The sequence below is a fragment of the Canis aureus genome, chromosome 35 (genome assembly GCF_053574225.1).
Source record: "Canis aureus isolate CA01 chromosome 35, VMU_Caureus_v.1.0, whole genome shotgun sequence".
NCBI classification, from domain to species: domain Eukaryota; kingdom Metazoa; phylum Chordata; class Mammalia; order Carnivora; family Canidae; genus Canis; species Canis aureus.
In genome coordinates, this window is record NC_135645.1 from 14,713,288 (window position 1) to 14,730,801 (window position 17,514).

The window sequence follows — 17,514 nt, forward strand, 5'->3', positions numbered from 1 at the left end:
ACATGCAATACAACCTTCTTAGAGCGTCCTCTGATTGCACCTGCAATCAGAGACTGTTCACTAGTCCCGTGGCCCCAATCTCTGGAGTGTGTGCATCTCCATGCATTGTCAGAGGTGAGAGCCTGAGAGGCTTGGGGGGCTCCGGCTGGGAAGAGGAAATGCCTGGGTGCCAGCAAGTCTATCAACGTTGTCACCTTCTCCTGTCTGCCCTCAAGCACTGCCCTGGGATTTTGCAGCTACTGATTTCACTTTTTCTGCCTCTTTGTGTCTCTGGCACAACAGAAGTGGAGCCAGGCGGTGGGGGCACAGAACAGGCCCAGCCTGCCAGGGTCTCACAAGCCTTTCCCACCGCTGATGGAGGCCGTGTCCCATGCCCTTGCTCCCAATCCCAGCCAGGGACCTGACCACCTTCTCTCTCCAGGAATTCCCTCCCAGTTTTATTTCACTTTTTTTGGGATCCATCAAGCCGGTCTCTCTTGCTTTTGTGGAAACTCTCAGGTCCTGGTTTGGCCGTCGTGGTCATGTGACATCTTTCCAGGAACAGACAACCCACCAGTGGCTGTCAGGGTCAACAGGGCTCCTACAGGACACATTAGGTCCTTTAGGTGACTCAGGCTCATTTCCTTCATTGTAGCTTTTATTCTTGTGTGTGTGTGTGTTTGAAAACATTAGAAGTTTTAAAAAATCTTATGCTAAATCCTAACATGTAAAATAGATAAGATCCGTGGTGTTTTCACTAAAGAAGGAATAGGGACCCGGGATTCTGGCTTCTATAAGCAGTGCTGCCCACCCTCCTGGGGAGCCCATAGAAATCTCCAAGGAACCCTGGAACTGCAGAAAACAGTCTGAAAAGGCACCACCCAACTCTTAGAGGGCGACAAGATCTATAGTTTCATTTATTTTTATTTTTTCTTGCTCCTGAGCAATCCGTTGAACATGAACAACGCTTTATTTCTTTTCTTACTAAATGCATCACTTTCTTCCCCCGTTTCTACGGGTAGGAAAGAGTAAGATTATGTCGTGGCCCTCGGGTTGATTAGCCTTCTTAATTTTTATGTGGCTCACGGGATCTTTAGAACCTATCCCATCTCAGCTAGATCTCAGTCTCAGGCAATTTCCAAGTCTCAGGGATCTCGGCCCCATAAGTGAGTGGAAGGGAGCAATCGGCAGTGCCCCTAACTAACTCCAGGCTTCTGAAGAAACTGTATCGATGTGCAGGGGGAAGGTTATTGGTACAGACGTGAGAGCTGCACTTCCCTTCCGCTGTCACCCATCCATTTCATAAAACCACCCACCCAGAGAACGCTTCCTGGGCATCCATAGGAGAGTCCCTTAAGAACTGGGGTTTCCGTATGCTCATGCCGGTGCCCCCCACAGGGCCTAGCATCATAAGCACAAGGTCAGAACTTTGACCAAGGGGATCAAAGAGCTTGCTTGGTCTTGAACCCATGGCTTTCGGCGGCCAAAGTGGGCAAAGCCATTCCTGAACTTCTACGGCCACTGCCAAGACGTGCAACACAACCTTCTTAGAGCGTCCTCCCAGCTACCCTCTATCTCTGCACCTGCAATCAGAGACTGTTCACTAGTCCCGTGGCCCCGATCTCTGGAGTGTGTGGAGGCCAGCCCTGCCGGCCAAGGCCCGATGGTGACCGAGAACGATGCTGACATTGAAGACACAAGACTAATCTGTTTATTAGGTGTGTTCAGAGAAGTCGAGGAGGGGAATTTTTGGCCAATAAATAAATAAATAATCGGACCAGAGGAGGCTCGGGCTAGGAAGGAGCTGGGGGAGAGGAGGCGGAGTCTTTGCATAGTTCTCGGGGACACAGGTGGCGGCGGGCAAGGCGGGTTCTCAGCGGAAATGCGGCACTTGCAAAAACCAGAAACTGGGAGGCTCGGAGAAAGAGAAGGTCGGAAGGTGACTAACTATTTCTTTATCACAGAGACGGTGTGTGGAACCTTCATGCTCCCTCCGGGGAGGCGGGAGGCAGCCTCTCACATGATCTGCCTGGGCATCCCGTACCCCGTCATGCCGGCCTGGGAGGCCCCCTTGTTGCTGCCCATCTGCAGCCCGATGACGTTCTGTCCCTGGCGGAGCTGCTCCTCTGAAAATCCTCGCCGATTCTGCTGGGCTTTCCTGGCCAGAGGAAGTGGGGTGGAATCATGTCATGCGGACGGTTTTCCAACCCTTCGCAAGACACGCGGTTAGACAGGCTCTCCTGGGGGCCGCCAGACAGACACGAGGTCCACCAAATAGAGCAGGAGGCCCTATACTGGGCTACAGTACTGGCAGGAATGAGGGCCCTGCCCCGAGCTGTGGCCCTGCCCCGAGCTATGGCCCAACCCCAAGCTATGGTCCAATCCTGGACTATGGTCCTACCCCAAGCTATGGTCCTGCCCTGAGCTATGGCCCTGCCCCAAGCTATGGCCCTACCCCGAGCTACGGTCCTACCCTGAACTATGGCCCTACCCCAATCTATGATCCAGTCCTGGGCTATGGTCCTACCCCGAGCTATGGTCCTGCCTTGAGCTATGGCCCTGCCCCAAGCTATGGCCCTGCCCTGAGCTATGGTCCTACTCCAAGCTATGGCCCTACTCCAAGCAATGGTTTTATCCTGAGCTATGGTCTTATCCTGATTTATGGCCTTACCTTGAACTATGGTCCTACTCTGATCTATAGTCCTACCCTGGGCTATGTTCCTACCCTGAGCTATGGTTCTACCCCAATCTCTTGACCTATCATGAGCTATAGCCCTATTCCAAGTGGGCTTTTCCATGATACATGAGCTCTCTACTCCTTAGATGATTAATTAATCCAGATGATTTTTCAGAATTTCCAGGAAAGAATCAGTGGCTTTCTCTCTGAGGACTTAACCCTCAGACAACTTTTCCTCTCACTCACTCTCTTACAGTTACCTCAAGCCCTTGTGAAAATTACAAACAGCTCTTCTTACAAAGCATGCCATTAATTCCATTCTGCCTTGCCCTGTGTAGGGCCAAGTATCAATGTTCCCATTGTAGAGCTGCAGGACCTAAGAGTCAAGGAGGAAAAACATCTCATTCTTAACCAGAGGTCAGCAAGTTTCAAAAAAGAGTCAGATAGTAATTTTGGTTTTGTGTGTCAGAAACCATGGTATGTCACTGACAAAGCTGGGACTAAATCCAGAGTTTCAACATGCCAGTATCTAGGAAGTTTTCAAACCAGGTTCATTTAAAATGACACAAACTGGTACCTTTTTATAACTGTCTAGAAGAAGAAAGAGGAGTGAGGGAAATGTAAGGCCAATTATTTACTACAAAGTGCTCTTTGGTCTTCATTGCCCACTGAGCTATTGTGTTGAGTTCAAGCTCCGTTGCTTCCCCTACCCCTGAAAACAACAACAAAATAAATCCTTTACGGACGTGACCACATAATACAATATCCGGGCCAGGCCACTTTTGAAAGTGAGAGTGACTATTATCAATAAATTCACTGGGACAGCAGGACATATTGTCCCTTCACTGAGTGCAGGAAAAAGCAGAATAAGTAAGTTGACTTGGGGCTTCTTAGATCATAATAAAACCAAGTTCAGACCTCAAGCCACCTCTGAGAATAGCCATTCAGTCCTGCTCAGCCTCTGGAGAAAGCGCATATGGCCAGAGCTGGAGAAGAGTCCAGGTCTCTAGCAGGAAACACTCAACCATGTCGGCCCCGGGCAGGCTGCTGGCCTCAAGGGCAGCATGGGCCTGTCCTTGCTCTCGGGAATCAGCTGTGGGACAGGAGTGCTTGCTCCTGAGGGCTCGTGTTGCAATAGCCTCTGGGGCTTCAGATGCCCTCGCTTGTAAAAATCATCCTCTGCTGCAGGGGAGAGGGGTAGGGGCAGGGAGGCAGGAAGGGATGTTCACCTGTGAAACCAGGAGGGCTCTCCCCTGTAACAGCCATCATCCTTGGTGACTGCAACGCTGCCGAGAGCCATCAGGGTCCTCTGCACAGCTGCCATGTCCTTCCCTGCAAGTCAACAAAGAGAGTAAAGCCAACCCGGTGTCAGGCTTTCCAGAGGAATCTAGGATAGGGCTGGCCCTCTGGGAAGGAAGTTCTGATAGGAGGCTGTAGGTGGTCCCATCCAAGGGGGAGGGATAGCAAATAGTTCTCAAAGTCCTGAAGCTCACCATAGCACAGCTTCCCAGGAAGGAACAGAAATCACCTGCCTCGTCTCTACAGGACTTGCCCAGTTTCTCATCCTTTCATAGCTGCTGTAGGAATAAAGCGTTCCAAACTCTTACGTGCTCAGATATATACGTAGGTCCCCGCCCTGGGCAGAGGCCCCTGCCTCGGTGGGTTCTACAGGCTGTGGCAAGGGGAAATCCTGGGGATAGGCTCAAGAGCTGGTTGGCAGAAGAGGATTTGTCTTGGATGGATTAACTGTGCCCAACCCCAGGTTGGCTCCTCTCTTTTTTATTTTTTCTGGGTTAAAAGGGTCTAAAATCACCCTTGTGCATCTGACGGAGTACTTACTTGGCTCTGGGCTGGCGGCCAGAACATGAAGAAAAGCAAATGACAGAAAGCACTCGATGTGACACAGATGATAGGCCCTTTCTGTTGTGTAGCTTGGAAGGAGCTAAATGGAGATAATAGAGAGCTGGCTTGCAGGTGTGTGTGTGTGTGTGTGTGTGAGAGAGAGAGAGAGAGAGAGAGAGAGAGAGAGGTGTGGTGTGCCCTTCACACGGTGGGAGGGGAGGCTGTGTCACCTGAGGAGCTCAGGGACACTGAACCCACAGAGAAGGCAACCGGCCCCCCAGGTCAGCCTGTCCTCCCACCTCCTTTCCTCCCTTCCAGCTGACCACTGCCCTGGACTGGGAAAGGCGCTCCTGCATCGTTGGCCCTGATTTAGGGCCAGATCCACGCAGGGCACAAGTGTGGAGAGCAAAGTTTAAGGCACGGGGTTGGAGCGGCCCAGGGTGTTCAGCGGGGCGGGGGGCAAAGCTGTGAAAGTTAAGGACAAACACAGACAGGCCCTGTTTGGGGGCACCTGGGGGGCCCAGGCGGTTAAGCATCGGACTCTTGATTTCGGCTCAGGTGGTGATCTCAGGGTCCTGGGATGGAGCTCTGTCCTGCACAGGGCGGGGGTGGGGGGTGGGGGGTAGGAGGATGGGGGTCTGGCAGGGATTTGGGGGGGCCTCCGTGCTCAGCGGGGAGACTGCTGGAGATTTTTCTCTCCCTCTGCCCCTCTGCCCATGCATGCACACTCCCTCTCTCTCAAATAAATGAATACATCTTAAAAAAAAAAAGGAGGGCCCTCTTTGCACTGAGGGAACCATCTGTGGTCCGTGCAGCCGGCTGCCGCAGCTGGGTCACCAGGGACCTCAGAATCACAGGAGAAAGGCAGATGGAAAGGCGGCCCGGGGTGGGACTCTGGTGGAGTAAGCAGTTGAGGCCCACGGACTCCACTTCAGGATGTGCATCTATTCAAAGGGGGAGAGAGACAGCACATCCTTCTTTCCCTTCCTTCCCCCCTCCCCATTAACCACAGAGCAATTTCGGGGATCCTGAGGCCCAGTGCGGGGAGGGGAGGCCGTGCTGTCACAGGAGACCCCCCCCCCGGGGTGCAGGGAGCAGCTGGGGCGCTGGAAGCAGAGTGCTGGGCAGCAGATGGCCGGAGGAGGCCACACGCCAGAGAGCCAGCCTGCAGGTGGCTCCGAGAATGACTTCTCTCCATAGATAAGAGCTTTTCTGTAATTGTCACTGTGTAATGTGTTCCCTCCACCCGTTTTTTTTTTTTTTTTAAATAGAGCTGCAGTGATGATATTCTGAAGGATCATTCTGGAAAGAGGCAGAGAGAGGGGCTGCTCTTAAATCGTGAGCTATCAGAAAGACGCTAGACCATGACTAAGCACAGGAAGCGTAGGGTAGGCCACGCATCTGGACTCTGTACAAGAAGCACACGGGACATCTGTTTCTGGTGGTTGGAAAGAGCCAGGCCGGTGGGCCCAGGAGCTGGGGGAATGTGCAGCCAGACACCCAGCAATCCAGCCACGGACAGTACCCCAGAGCCCCCCGGGGTGCAGCGGCAAGCTGTGCAGGAGCACCGACCCGACCTCCCCAGCCTCCTCCGCCAGCCCCTAGCTGGAGTACACACCACAGGAGGCCAGCAGGGAGGAGGGGAAAGAGCTGGGGGCAAGGGTCAGACACCCAGCAACCCAGAGCTCTTTACACCCCCCATCCCCATCCTGGAGAGCGGAAAAGGGAGCAACTCCGTGATTGGGAGCAGGAGAAGCTAGGGAAGGGGGCTGTATCCGACAGGACCACATGGGGGAAGTTTTTCTTTTTCTTTTTTTAAGTTTTTAGTTATTTTTTCGAGAGTGAGAGAACACGAGCAGGGGGCAGGGGCAGAGGGAGAGGGAGAAGCCAACCACCTCACTGAGCAGGGAGCCCGACTGGACTTGGAACTCGATCCCAGGACCTGGATGGACATGACCCGAGCCGAAGGCAGGCGCTTGACCAACTGAGCCACCCAGGTGCCCCGGAGGAGCTTTTCTTAAGAAAGGTCCCGAGGCAAGAGATTTGAAATAAATTCTAGGCTAGACACTTCATTATACATGACCTCAACCCAGTGGTGTTGATATTATTCCCTCTGGTGTACGGATGGGAAAATTAATCCAGGAGGTTAACTAACCAGCCTAGAGTCACTCAGCAAGGAAAACAGAGCCTGGCTCTAGCTCAGGTGTCAGAATGCAAAGTCCACCAACAGTCCACTAGGCCACCATCTCCCAATGGTCCCCCATCACAGGCTGGTTGGGATGGCATGTTTCTTGATGATCCGAGATGATATGAAGGGGTGGCGAGGGTTGCTTCAGTGCCAGGCTAGAGGGTAGGCATTGAGGGGACAAGACCCGGTCACGGTTCTTGGTCCCCATTAGTTCAAGGGTACCAACCCCAAGGACCATAAAGTCTGAGTGTTGTTGTCTGGAATCATTTCTCCAGGTCTTAACCCAAATAAGGTTAAAACAAGAGGAAGAGTTGGAGCCTAGAGTCCCCCAACCATGTGCCCATCAAATTTTTTAAAAAATTTTCTTATTGGAGTTCAATTTGCCAACATATGTGCCAATCAAATTAATCATTGCCAAGATTCTAGGAAACACTGAGCAGAAATCTGCCTCTCTAACTCTGCCCAGCTTGCTTTCCGCTCATGCCTGGTGAACTTTCTCACAGACGTCCCTTATGCGGAGCCCCAGCGCTCGGGGATTGATGGAAAGGACGAGGGCCTTTTCCCAGCTTCCTGTCTCTTCCCAGTTCAGAATTCCAGATCACATGCTGTTGCAGGGAGGGGGCCGTCTGTGGGAGCTGACTTCTGCAACCAGGGGCCACATATTCAATGGCTAAAGGAGTAATGAGGTCAAGGAAGCTCTGTGAATCTTGTCACCATCTGCCTAGAACACGGCATTTCAGAAGGAGGTTTCCCAAGCCTCTTGGGCTATTTACGGGATGCTGCAGGGGAAATCGCTTTAAAAATATGAATTTTGACATCATTCCCCTGAAAGACTGATTCAGCAGGCCTGGAGGGAAGCCTGGAAGTTTATATTTTTAATAAGCTCCTCGGGTGATTTACACTATCAGGCAAGTTCCAGAAACATGATGACTGTCAAACCAGACTGATCATCGAAACACCTGAGCATGTTAAAAATTCAGATTCTGGAACAATCTCTGGGGATGATTCTGAAACAGCCAGATGGATAGGCAAGCACTGCTCCAGCACTTTTTTTTTTTTTCCCCACTTTTTAAAAACATCGCAACGTCTGGCACATGGCGAGTATTACATGACATTCCTTAGGCAATAACGCCTCCCTTCAGAGAGATCCTCCATGGAATCAAATGGTAAAGTCAATAATTGGAAGGGCTCTGATCCAAGTTGGGAGCCAGCTCAGAGTCTGGCAGCATGGAATCTCTGCTCCCTGAAAGCTACCCCTAGATATTTTGGCAAGACAGCTCGAAAACCACTGCTCAGGGCTATTCTTCCAAGAAAAATAAAACAAAAAACAAAAAACAAAAAGAACGGTTCTAAAAGAAGTACCAACTAGTTGGGAAGTGCTGGGAATTTTCTAGATGCTGAGTCCTTGATAGTGACCTACAATGGAGATCACTGCTCTTAAAAAGAGAAGTGACGTACGGACTAGGAGGTACCAAATGTAACATTAACAGCTCAGCATTTGGATCCCGCAAGCCGGCCTCTCCTCGTCTCCTCTTATGGGAGGCGCTAATATTATACTTACAATTCTAGAAAATGCGACAGTCGTATAGTACAGTAGCCTCCTTTGTCTACCCTGGCAGACCTCTTCTCGGGGGTCTTGACACCTGAGTGTGCCCTCCCTCCTGCATTATCACAGAGCAGTGTTTCCCCCAGTGTGGTCTTGCACTTCAAACTACGAAATGATAACCTCCGGGGGCGGGGGGCAAGGGTATCATTAGGTTCCCTGTTTCCCCAACCCAGGATGTTTTTTTTTTTTTTTTTAATTTTTTAAGTAAGAGGCTCCATGACAGCATGGAGCCCAATGTGGGGCTTGATCTCACGACCCTGAGATCAAGATCTGAACTGAGATCAAGAGTCGGATGCTTAACTGAGCCGCCAGGCAACCTTACTACCCATAAAGTTTGAGTGCAATTACCATAAGGACACTTAAACAAGGATTTTGTTCTCTTGAATTTTTTTTTTATCACTTTTGTGATATTTTATGCATGTCTCTGGAAAGAAAAAATAATCGAAAGGGTAGAAGAGAAAGAAGACCACAGAGAGGTCACTGGGTCAGGTAAGTCAGACTGAACGCTCTATTTTCAATACTAAACGTTTTTTACTGTTTTCAGGCAAAACTCTTTGCTTCAGAGCTACTTCCTTTTTTTTATCAGTCTTGACTAGTCTTTGTTACGTTTGGAATACTGGCTTCTTTTTTCATCTTTTCTGGGATCATTTCTGATTTCCCTGAGTGATAACTTCGGCATGGCCCCAATTCTCTATTTATGGTAGAGAAACTGTTGCTACAGTCAAAGGAGAAATGTCCAAGAGTAGGTTGGGCCTGCTCTGTGAGTTGTATGGATTTTTGTTGCTTGCCTTCCTGGAGACACTCTGCAGGGCAGTGGTTCTCAAAGCGGGGTTCCCAGGCCAGCAGAAGCAGAGTCACCTATAAATTAGTAAGCAATGCAAATTCCTGGGTCCTACCCCAGATTTAATATCTCAGAAACCCTGGGGTGCGTTTCCCTAAGCCCGCCGAGTGATTCTGATGTAGACTGGAGGTTGAGAACCACCGCTGAAGGGGAAACCTGCCAAACATGATCACGAGCAGACCTTGGGGTAACTGAGCTGACAAAAGAGGAGGCTGCCAGCAACAGGCATGTGTGATGACTCAAGTCACTACAAGTACCTCACAAGATCCCAAAATGTCTCTCAGGCTGGGTGAAATGTTTCTTTGCTTTTGCTGTTAAGGAATGACACACACAGCGTCACCTCCCCAGAGAATATACTTGGACCTTACAGGTACTCCACCCCCCGATGTAAACCGTACTCCCCCCTAACTCCTGGTCATCACGCAAGGGGAACTGGGAGAGGGCAAAACCACGGGTCCAAGATCCCTGTCAGTAGGACTACTGAGAAAAGTAATCAGACAATCGCCTTATCAGAGTCTTGCCTGCTCTGATATTCTAGAATTCTACATGTCTAATGCTTGCTCAGCATGTGGCGAGGCAAAGAAACCCAAAGGTTAGTTGTTGATGGTCTTGAAGCTGGAGAAAAAACGAACATTTATTAGGTGTCCATTAGCCAGGCATTGTACACGCTTAATCCTTATAAGAACCCTCTGAGGAAGGTACTAGACCTATTTACAGAGAAGGAAACTGAGGCTCTTGGAAGCTAAGAGCTCACAATGCTGGGATGTAGCTAAAGAGTTTGGACCCATCTCCCTGACTCCGAACTCATGCTCTTTTCACTGCACCGAGATCTTCTGGGTCTGGAATTGGCAAAGCGACATAATATGGGGAAAGACGTCAAGAGGGTAATGACTACAAGATAGAAAAATGTCAAAAAAGGCAAAGCCAGTCCCTCTGTGTTAGAGAATGGCCGATGCACCAAAGACACCCCAGATGATAGAGGGCAGATGTCATCCAGGCGACCTTACCGGCTTCTGTGTGAAACCATTAACGGAGTCCATCTGTCCCAAGACAGAATCTGTGCCTTCCCAGCCTTGCTCCTGCTGCCCTCATTTCCCATTTGTCCTAAAAAGGACAGGCCAATGACAACAGTACCTTTTACACTGCCACCGCGTATAATGCTCTATGTTGCCAGACACTACGCTACGCACTTCTAACGCATCATCCAATTCCATCCGCATGTCAACCCTGTGAGATAGATACTATTCCCCCATTTTACAGAGAAAAAAATCCCCCCATTTTATATGAGAAAAATCGAAGTTCAAAAAAGTTAACTGATGAGGGGTGGAGGAGAGGTGTGAAGTAGGCCATCTCGCTTCTGACTCAGAAACCTGCCTTCTACTAGCTTCCAGGGTAAGTTTTCTTGGAGTCTTTTGGACCAGCGCATTCCCCAGCTCCCACGTGTTCTCGCTCATTCTCTCTGTCTCTGTCTCTGTCTCTCTCTCACGAACACGCACACCTCCTTTTCCTGCTCCCCTCTCTTCCCCTTCCCACTTTCCTTGCACAGGAAAGACACTGACGTCAACCTCCGGAGCGCTGTCCTGAGTCATGGACAGCTGAGATGGCCCCACTGCTGCCCCTTCCCGTGCCCACAGCAAATCCAGAAGGTGCCAGGCGGTGGCCTTCCCTCATCCAAGAGGAAGACTGCTCCAGGCTCCAAGCGGCCCTCACTTCTTCCCCAGCCCTGGCGGAGATGGCTCCCCCTCCCTCCCTTCCTCCCTCCCTCCCAGGGGACCTCCAGGAGCTTTGTCTCTCATATCCCTGGGATTGGCTTGTTTTCTGGGCCATTCTGCCCTGGGTTCCTTTTCAAAGCCCGAGTCCCTTTATTCTGGTATCTCCAAGTCCATTTCACACATTTCACTGTGCCTGGAAAAGGGGTTCCAGGACAATGGGTCCACCCATCCGGGGGCCTCTGTGTCTCTAAAAAAAACCCCAAGCCCTACATGAGAAGGCCTCCAGCAGCTTTATCCACCCACAGCATCAGAGCAACATGGGCCACGGGGGGGAGGGGGGCGCGCAGGCTCCTGGGCAGATGCCAGCAGGGAGGCGGGCAGGGGGCACGGAGGCCTGCAGCGTGGGGGCCGCGGGCAGCGCCCGGAGTCGCCCTGCAGAACGCGGGGAGACGGCCCAGCTCCTTGCAGCCTGCGCCCGCCTCGTGGCGTCCCTTTGATTCCCGCCTGCTCAGCGCCACGCAGGGGCGCGCACAGCCCGGAGGGCCCAGCCCGGCTCCCTGCGTCCCCAGGGCCTCACCCAGGCCCAGCCCGGCCCGGCCCTCCCGCCTCCGCCGGAGGCCCCCGCCTCGCCACCTCCTGCCGCACCGCGTGGTACCTGCGCCTCCGGCCTTGTCCCCGACCCTGAGCCCCTGAGCGCCCTGAGCACCCTGAGCATCCTGAGCATCCTGAGCGCCCTGAGCGCCCTGAGCATCCTGAGCGCCCTGAGCATCCTGAGCGCCCTGAGCATCCTGAGCACCCTGAGCACTCTGAGCATCCTGAGAGCCCTGAGCACCCTGAGCATCCTGAGCGCCCTGAGCATCCTGAGCATCCTGAGCGCCCTGAGAGCCCTGAGCATCCTGAGCGCCCTGAGCATCCTGAGCGCCCTGAGCATCCTGAGCACCCTGAGCACTCTGAGCATCCTGAGAGCCCTGAGCACCCTGAGCATCCTGAGCGCCCTGAGCATCCTGAGCGCCCTGAGCATCCTGAGCACCCTGAGCACTCTGAGCATCCTGAGAGCCCTGAGTACCCTGAGCATCCTGAGCACCCTGAGCACTCTGAGCATCCTGAGAGCCCTGAGCACCCTGAGCATCCTGAGCACCCTGAGCACTCTGAGCATCCTGAGAGCCCTGAGCACCCTGAGCATCCTGAGCGCCCTGAGCATCCTGAGCATCCTGAGCATCCTGAGCGCCCTGAGCATCCTGAGCACCCTGAGCACTCTGAGCATCCTGAGAGCCCTGAGTACCCTGAGCATCCTGAGTACCCTGAGCACCCTAAGCATCCTGAGCACCCTGAGCGCCCTGAGCATCCTGAGCGCCCTGAGCACCCTGAGCGCCCTGAGAGCCCTCAGTGCGCTGAGCACCCTGAGCGCCCTGAGCACCAATTGCCACTAATGCTCGGGATGACCAGGCCTGATCCTCCGTCCTCACTGTCCCACTGGGGGCCCTGGGGCCCCTGCAGGCCACCTGGACACTCCTGAGCACCTGCTTTGCCGCTGCTGGCCATGGCACCCTCTACCACATTAGCCACATTGCCCTTGGAGCCAGTCTCCTTCTCTTCCTTTTAAGCTTCCTACTTTGCGCCCCAGGGATGAGACTCCTCAGAGTCAGCCTCGTTTCCTCTTTTCTAGAAGCCTTAACCTGGCCTGGAGCCCACCTGGCCACTACCCTACCTCGGGCTACCACAGTTTCTCTCACGCTTCTTGACGCCCGCTCCCCCTTCTCTTAAGAAGCATTAACCTAAAAGGCTGGGGCAGGCGGTGTAGACCTCCCCTGCTCTGTTCATCAGGGGCCATCGCCCACCCCTCCCCTCCCCTTCACTGCCAGCGCCTTCCGGGTATGGTGTTTACCTGCCTAGTCTTCGGCAGGTAAAAACATCGTCAGTCCCATAAGGACAGGAGAGCACACTCAGGGGCCCCGTGTCCCATAGACCTTCTGCTTTCTTCCTCTTCCTACACGCTTCCTATACTGGGGGGGGGCTCACCCTTCTAGTCACATGAACCCCGTTGTGCAGGGGCTCCATCCTTTGTCCCACACAGCCCCGACTCCCCCTCCTCCTCCCCTCAGTCACTTAGGGCCCAACAACCTGCTCCGGGCGCAGGTGAAGGAGGGAGCCTCCTGCCCGAAGTGGGGTGCACTGGTTGAGGCCCATCCTCTGGCATCAGAGTTGGGGCATGAGCCTTGGCTGCTAATTGCCAGTCATCGGACGTGGTAACCATGGACAAGCCTCCGCTCCATCCTCCAGGAAACCGGAAAACACCACGTCACCAGTCCTAGGAGAGCGGGTTGGCCCTCGAACCAGGCCCGCTGCGTGGGAAAATGTCCACAAGCAGGGGCTCTCGTTATCAGCTGGGGGAAACATCATAGCTCTGATCTAAAGAGCAGACCCCACAAGCCTGGAGTGTGACGTCCAGGAGGACTTGGAGGTGAGCGCCCACCAGGCCCCAGGGCCTGACCCGCAGGCCCGGAGATCTGCGCTGCTAGGCATTGGCAGAGCGCGGTACACTGGTTGGTGTCTTAGGATTTTAACAACTCACCAGTGAAGGAGACAGGAAATACCACCGGCCCGGGCATCCTACTGGTTGGACCACTGACAACACCCAGTGGCAGCGGGCACCGAGAGCAGGGCCTGCCTGGCAGCCCGCCTTCACCTAGTCTGTCCCCAGGGCCTACACGGTTGCATGCAGGCGACAAGCATTTGGGCCCAAGGGCACCTCTAGGCGCTGTGACCGTGGGTCCCAAATTCTCGGGCACAGTCTCCCAGTCACATCATGTCCCCCGACAACGGTGGATTATTAAATATGTCCGGAAATGTGATTTGATTTTTATGCCTCATAAGACTTCTTAAGTCACCAATGTGAAAGAAACAAAAATCATGTCACACTCTCTGAGCAGAATACATATCTGGGAAGTAGAGTCACCGAGCCCGGTAAGAGGTTGGGGTGCTCTGGATTTCTGGGCTTGGAAGACAGAGCTGCGCCAGGCGGCTTTGTCTGGAAGCCCTGCCGCTGGTGAGTCAGGAGCGTGCTCACCACCTCCCTTCTCTTCCAGTAGCTACCATTTGTGCAAGAGTACGTTGTGGGAGGGGTAAGAGCAATAAAAGCCATCCCTGCAACCATTATTGGCTTCCTGTCCTCAGAGGCTTCGGTGTCTGCTAGTTGCCCGACCCTGCCATGGCCTCGGGGTGTGTGTTCCCTCAGAGGAGGGGACCCTTTTCAATAGAATGTCCCGAAGGGGTGGGGTCACAGCGGATAACCCCCCCCCCCCAGGAGTGCACACACACACACACACGTGCACACACACGTGCACACACACACACAGGCAGATGCAGGCAAGAACAGTGTGAGCAGGTTTCACAGAGGAGGGGGGGACGTGGAGGGGGACGGGAACAAGGCCCCGGGGCTGTTTACCTTCCCACAGATCCACCGTCTGAAAAATGTCAGTGGTCCTGACCCCGTAGATCTCTGCTGCTTTTAGGAACTGGGAGATTTGCTCCATCTGCTTAAAAGCCATCTTCGACTCTGAGATCTTGGGAATAGGCTCCTGTCCGGGTGGGTATAAACTGTTTATCAGCTTGCACAGGACCTGAAGCGGGAAGGGGAGCCAGTATCAGTGTTTCCCTTTGTACGAACCGGTGGCTGAGGCAGAGGAATCCCAGGCCCCACAGGGCACGCCTCACAGGTTTGGGCAGCGGCAAGTCTTTGGCACCCCATGCAGGCCCCGGCTGGGCTCGGGGCTGGGTGGCCCGGTTCCCACAGCACATCCCAAAGCCCCAGCTGGCCTGGCTCCCAGGGCTGCTCCTGACCGCAGTGGGTGCTGCAGCCCAGGCATCCCCTTCTCGCCCTGCTCCTCCGGGCCTTTCTCTGGCCTTTCTCTGGCGGAGGGAAAGCAGGTCTACAAATAGGGAACAATATGGGGGATGGGGCCTGGGGTCCAGACTTCCAAGGGAGGGAGGAGAAGTCAAATAGTAGAATCTAATACTATGTTCTCTATGGAAAGGCAGATCCGAATGAGGCTTCCGTAACTCATCCCCTGTGTGCCAGCCACGGATACCAGGACTGGACCGGGGACTCCCGGATGCCTGGAACCCGGGTCCTGGGCAACCCAACCGAAGCGACACACAGCTGTTATGTAACCGTGCATGGCAGCCTGCAGACGGGATGGGCCCGTTCCCCTCGGCAGGCCCCAACCCCCAGGCGCCCAAGAGCATCGGGTCCAGCAAGGATCCCCTTCGGTTTCTGGAGATCCCATGTGTTCATCAGACATTCAGCGCCTCCAGGCAGCAGGGCCCCGGGAAGGGAAGGGAAAGGAAGGGGGGGGGGGGGTTAGTGTCCTCCATCCCTTCCTTTGTTGCACCTTGTAACTAACCCAAACCCCGGGGCCTGGGGAAGGACGACCCCTCCCGGAGCTGATGGACCAAGAGGCTGGAGAAATCCTGATGGGGGTCCTTCCCGGGCTTCCCTTCAATGCAAAAGGCTTCCCCTTTGGCACTAAGTCCCGGGGCAGCTGCCCGGTCTCGGGGGGATGGGGATGGGGATGGGGATGGGGATGGGGATGGGGATGGGGATGCGGATGGGGATGCGGATGGGGATGCGGATGCGGATGGGGAGTGCTGCGGGCTGCTCCGGGCTGCCGGGAAGGGCGCAGGGGCGCGCAGCCCGGGGGACCCCGGCACGCCCACGCCGTGCCCCGAGCGAGCGCCAGGAAGCCCCGGGGCCCCGGGCCCGCGCCGGCCCTTACCGTCCCGTCCATTAACCATTGCTGAAAGTGGGCCCTGCCGGGGGGCGGGTGCGCGATGTCCTCGGCGCACTGCAGGATGATCCAGTCCACCAGCTTGTTCTCCAGGTCCGCGTCGTACTTCTGCTCGATCTTCTCCTGCACCTCGCGGCTCAGGCCGTAGCTCGGGCCCCGGTTCGCCATCTCGGGAGGAGCGCGGAGGCCCCGCGCCGCAGCCGCAGCCACAGCCACACAATAGCGGCGGCGGCCCCGCGCCCCGCGCCCCGCGCCCGGCGAGCGCGGCCCGGACGTGCTGGGCGGCGGGCGGGGTTAGATCCCGGAGCCAATGGAGCCCCCGGCGCCTCGGCTACCAGCGCGCAGGACCGCGCGGCCACGCGCCGGGGACTCCAGAATAAAGCCCTGCTGCGGGGGGGGGGGGGGGGGGGGGGGCTGGACCGCCCCTCCCCTCCCGGTCCCGCCTACCGACGGGTGAGTGGAGACGACGCACGCGGGCGCACCACCAGGCCGAGCTCCCCCCCCAGCGCCTCTCCCCGCAGCACGGGGCTGGGGGTGGTCGACACCCGCCCCCCTACCCCCCGCCCCGCTGCAGAAGCACTTTGCGAGCCAGGGATGCGGAGGTGGACGAGCAGGTCACGAACTGGCAGGCGGGCAGGCCGCCTTGACGGTCACCTGCGGATGCTGCGCGGCGCCCGCAGGATGGTCCCCGGAGCCGCTGGGAGTGTCCCCCCGCCCCGCACACAAGGGGCAAGTGGGGGCCGCTGCTAGGAGACCCCCCCACCCCCGGTGTCACTCAAGCCCGCCCGCCTCGCCCCCGCTGAGAGCTTCTTTCTGGCTACACAATTCTTTCCCCTCCTGGGGTGGGAGGGGGAGGGGGGTGAGGGGTTAGAGGTGGGGGGCAGGGCCGACTGTCTAGCAGAGCAGCCCACGGGGGTGGGGGTGGGGGTAGAGGTGGGGGGAGGGCCTATTGTCTAGCGGAGCAGCCCACGGGGCTGGGGGTAGAGGTGGGGGGCAGGGCCGATTGTCTAGCAGAGCAGCTCACAGCTGCAGGGGCCCCGGCCTGGGCCTGGGGGGAGGGCCCATTCTGTCCGCAGTCCACCTGCCCCCGAGCTGCCCAACCACTTTCCCTCTGTCCCTCTGCCCAGAGGTAGCAGTTGTCTGGCTGGACAGGAGGGAGGGGCTGAGAGCTGCAAGCATTCATTTGTTCAGCTGCCAGCTGCCAGCCAGATTCCATCCGGAAACTTCCATCCTGGTGGGGAGACTGTTGTGCCTCAGTTTGACTTATCGGAAGGATGCACCCTTTTTTTAAAAAAAAAAAAAAAAAAAAGATTTATTTATTAATGAGAGAGAGAGAGAAGCAGAGGGAGAAGCAGGCTCCATGCAGGGAGCCCGTCCGTCCTGAGACTGGATCCCGGGTCTCCAGGATCAGGCCCTGGGCTGAACCACCTAGGCTGCCCAGGATGCACCCTTTTAATACTACTTTTAATCAGAAGATACTGAGAGTGTGAGAAATCAATTAAACGAGAGCACACAGAGTGAAAGGTTTGGGTAGAGTGTAAACATTTCATCTGTTTATTTTAGTTGAGGACCTGGCAGGCCCCACTGACCTGCCACCAGTATTTGATGAAACAAGACCCTGGGACTAATCAACTTAGACCTAAGTTGGCCTGAAATTTTTGTAACTACTAAGGGGCTTGGCAGCCTGTCTTCCTAACTGTAAGCCACCTGGTAAGGTCTCATTGTGTATGCCTCGGAGTACTTTTTCTCTGAGAAAAACACTCAAAAAAGCATTCTTTGGGGTGCCTCAACTGTGGCTCAGCAGTTGAGCGTCTGCCTTTGGTGCAGGTCATGATCCTGGGGTCCTGGATCGAGGTCCACATCGGGCTCCCCGCAAGGAGTC

At 55.0% G+C, this 17,514-nt stretch overlaps 1 protein-coding gene across 1 annotated transcript; it reads right to left on the reverse strand.

The window, feature by feature from the left end:
- Positions 1–1,667: 1,667 nt before the first annotated feature.
- Positions 1,668–15,914, reverse strand: TAGLN3 (transgelin 3). The gene is made up of 4 exons (XM_077884555.1): positions 15,621–15,914; positions 14,291–14,465; positions 3,886–3,988; positions 1,668–2,137 (listed from the first exon to the last, which is right to left on the reverse strand). The coding sequence occupies exons 1-4, from the start codon at positions 15,798–15,800 to the stop codon at positions 1,996–1,998; spliced, it is 600 nt and encodes a 199-aa protein (XP_077740681.1). The 5' UTR covers positions 15,801–15,914; the 3' UTR covers positions 1,668–1,995.
- Between the last annotated feature and the right edge of the window lie 1,600 nt (positions 15,915–17,514).

Excerpts from the sequence above, each read along its gene's own strand:
- TAGLN3 (XM_077884555.1), bottom strand. The coding sequence starts at position 15,800 with ATGGCGAACCGGGGCCCGAGCTACGGCCTGAGCCGCGAGGTGCAGGAG. Across the intron at positions 14,466-15,620 it reads AATGGTTAATGGACGGGACG|GTCCTGTGCAAGCTGATAAA; the intron begins GTAAGGGCCGGC and ends TTCCCGCTTCAG. Across the intron at positions 3,989-14,290 it reads GACGGTGGATCTGTGGGAAG|GGAAGGACATGGCAGCTGTG; the intron begins GTAAACAGCCCC and ends GTTGACTTGCAG.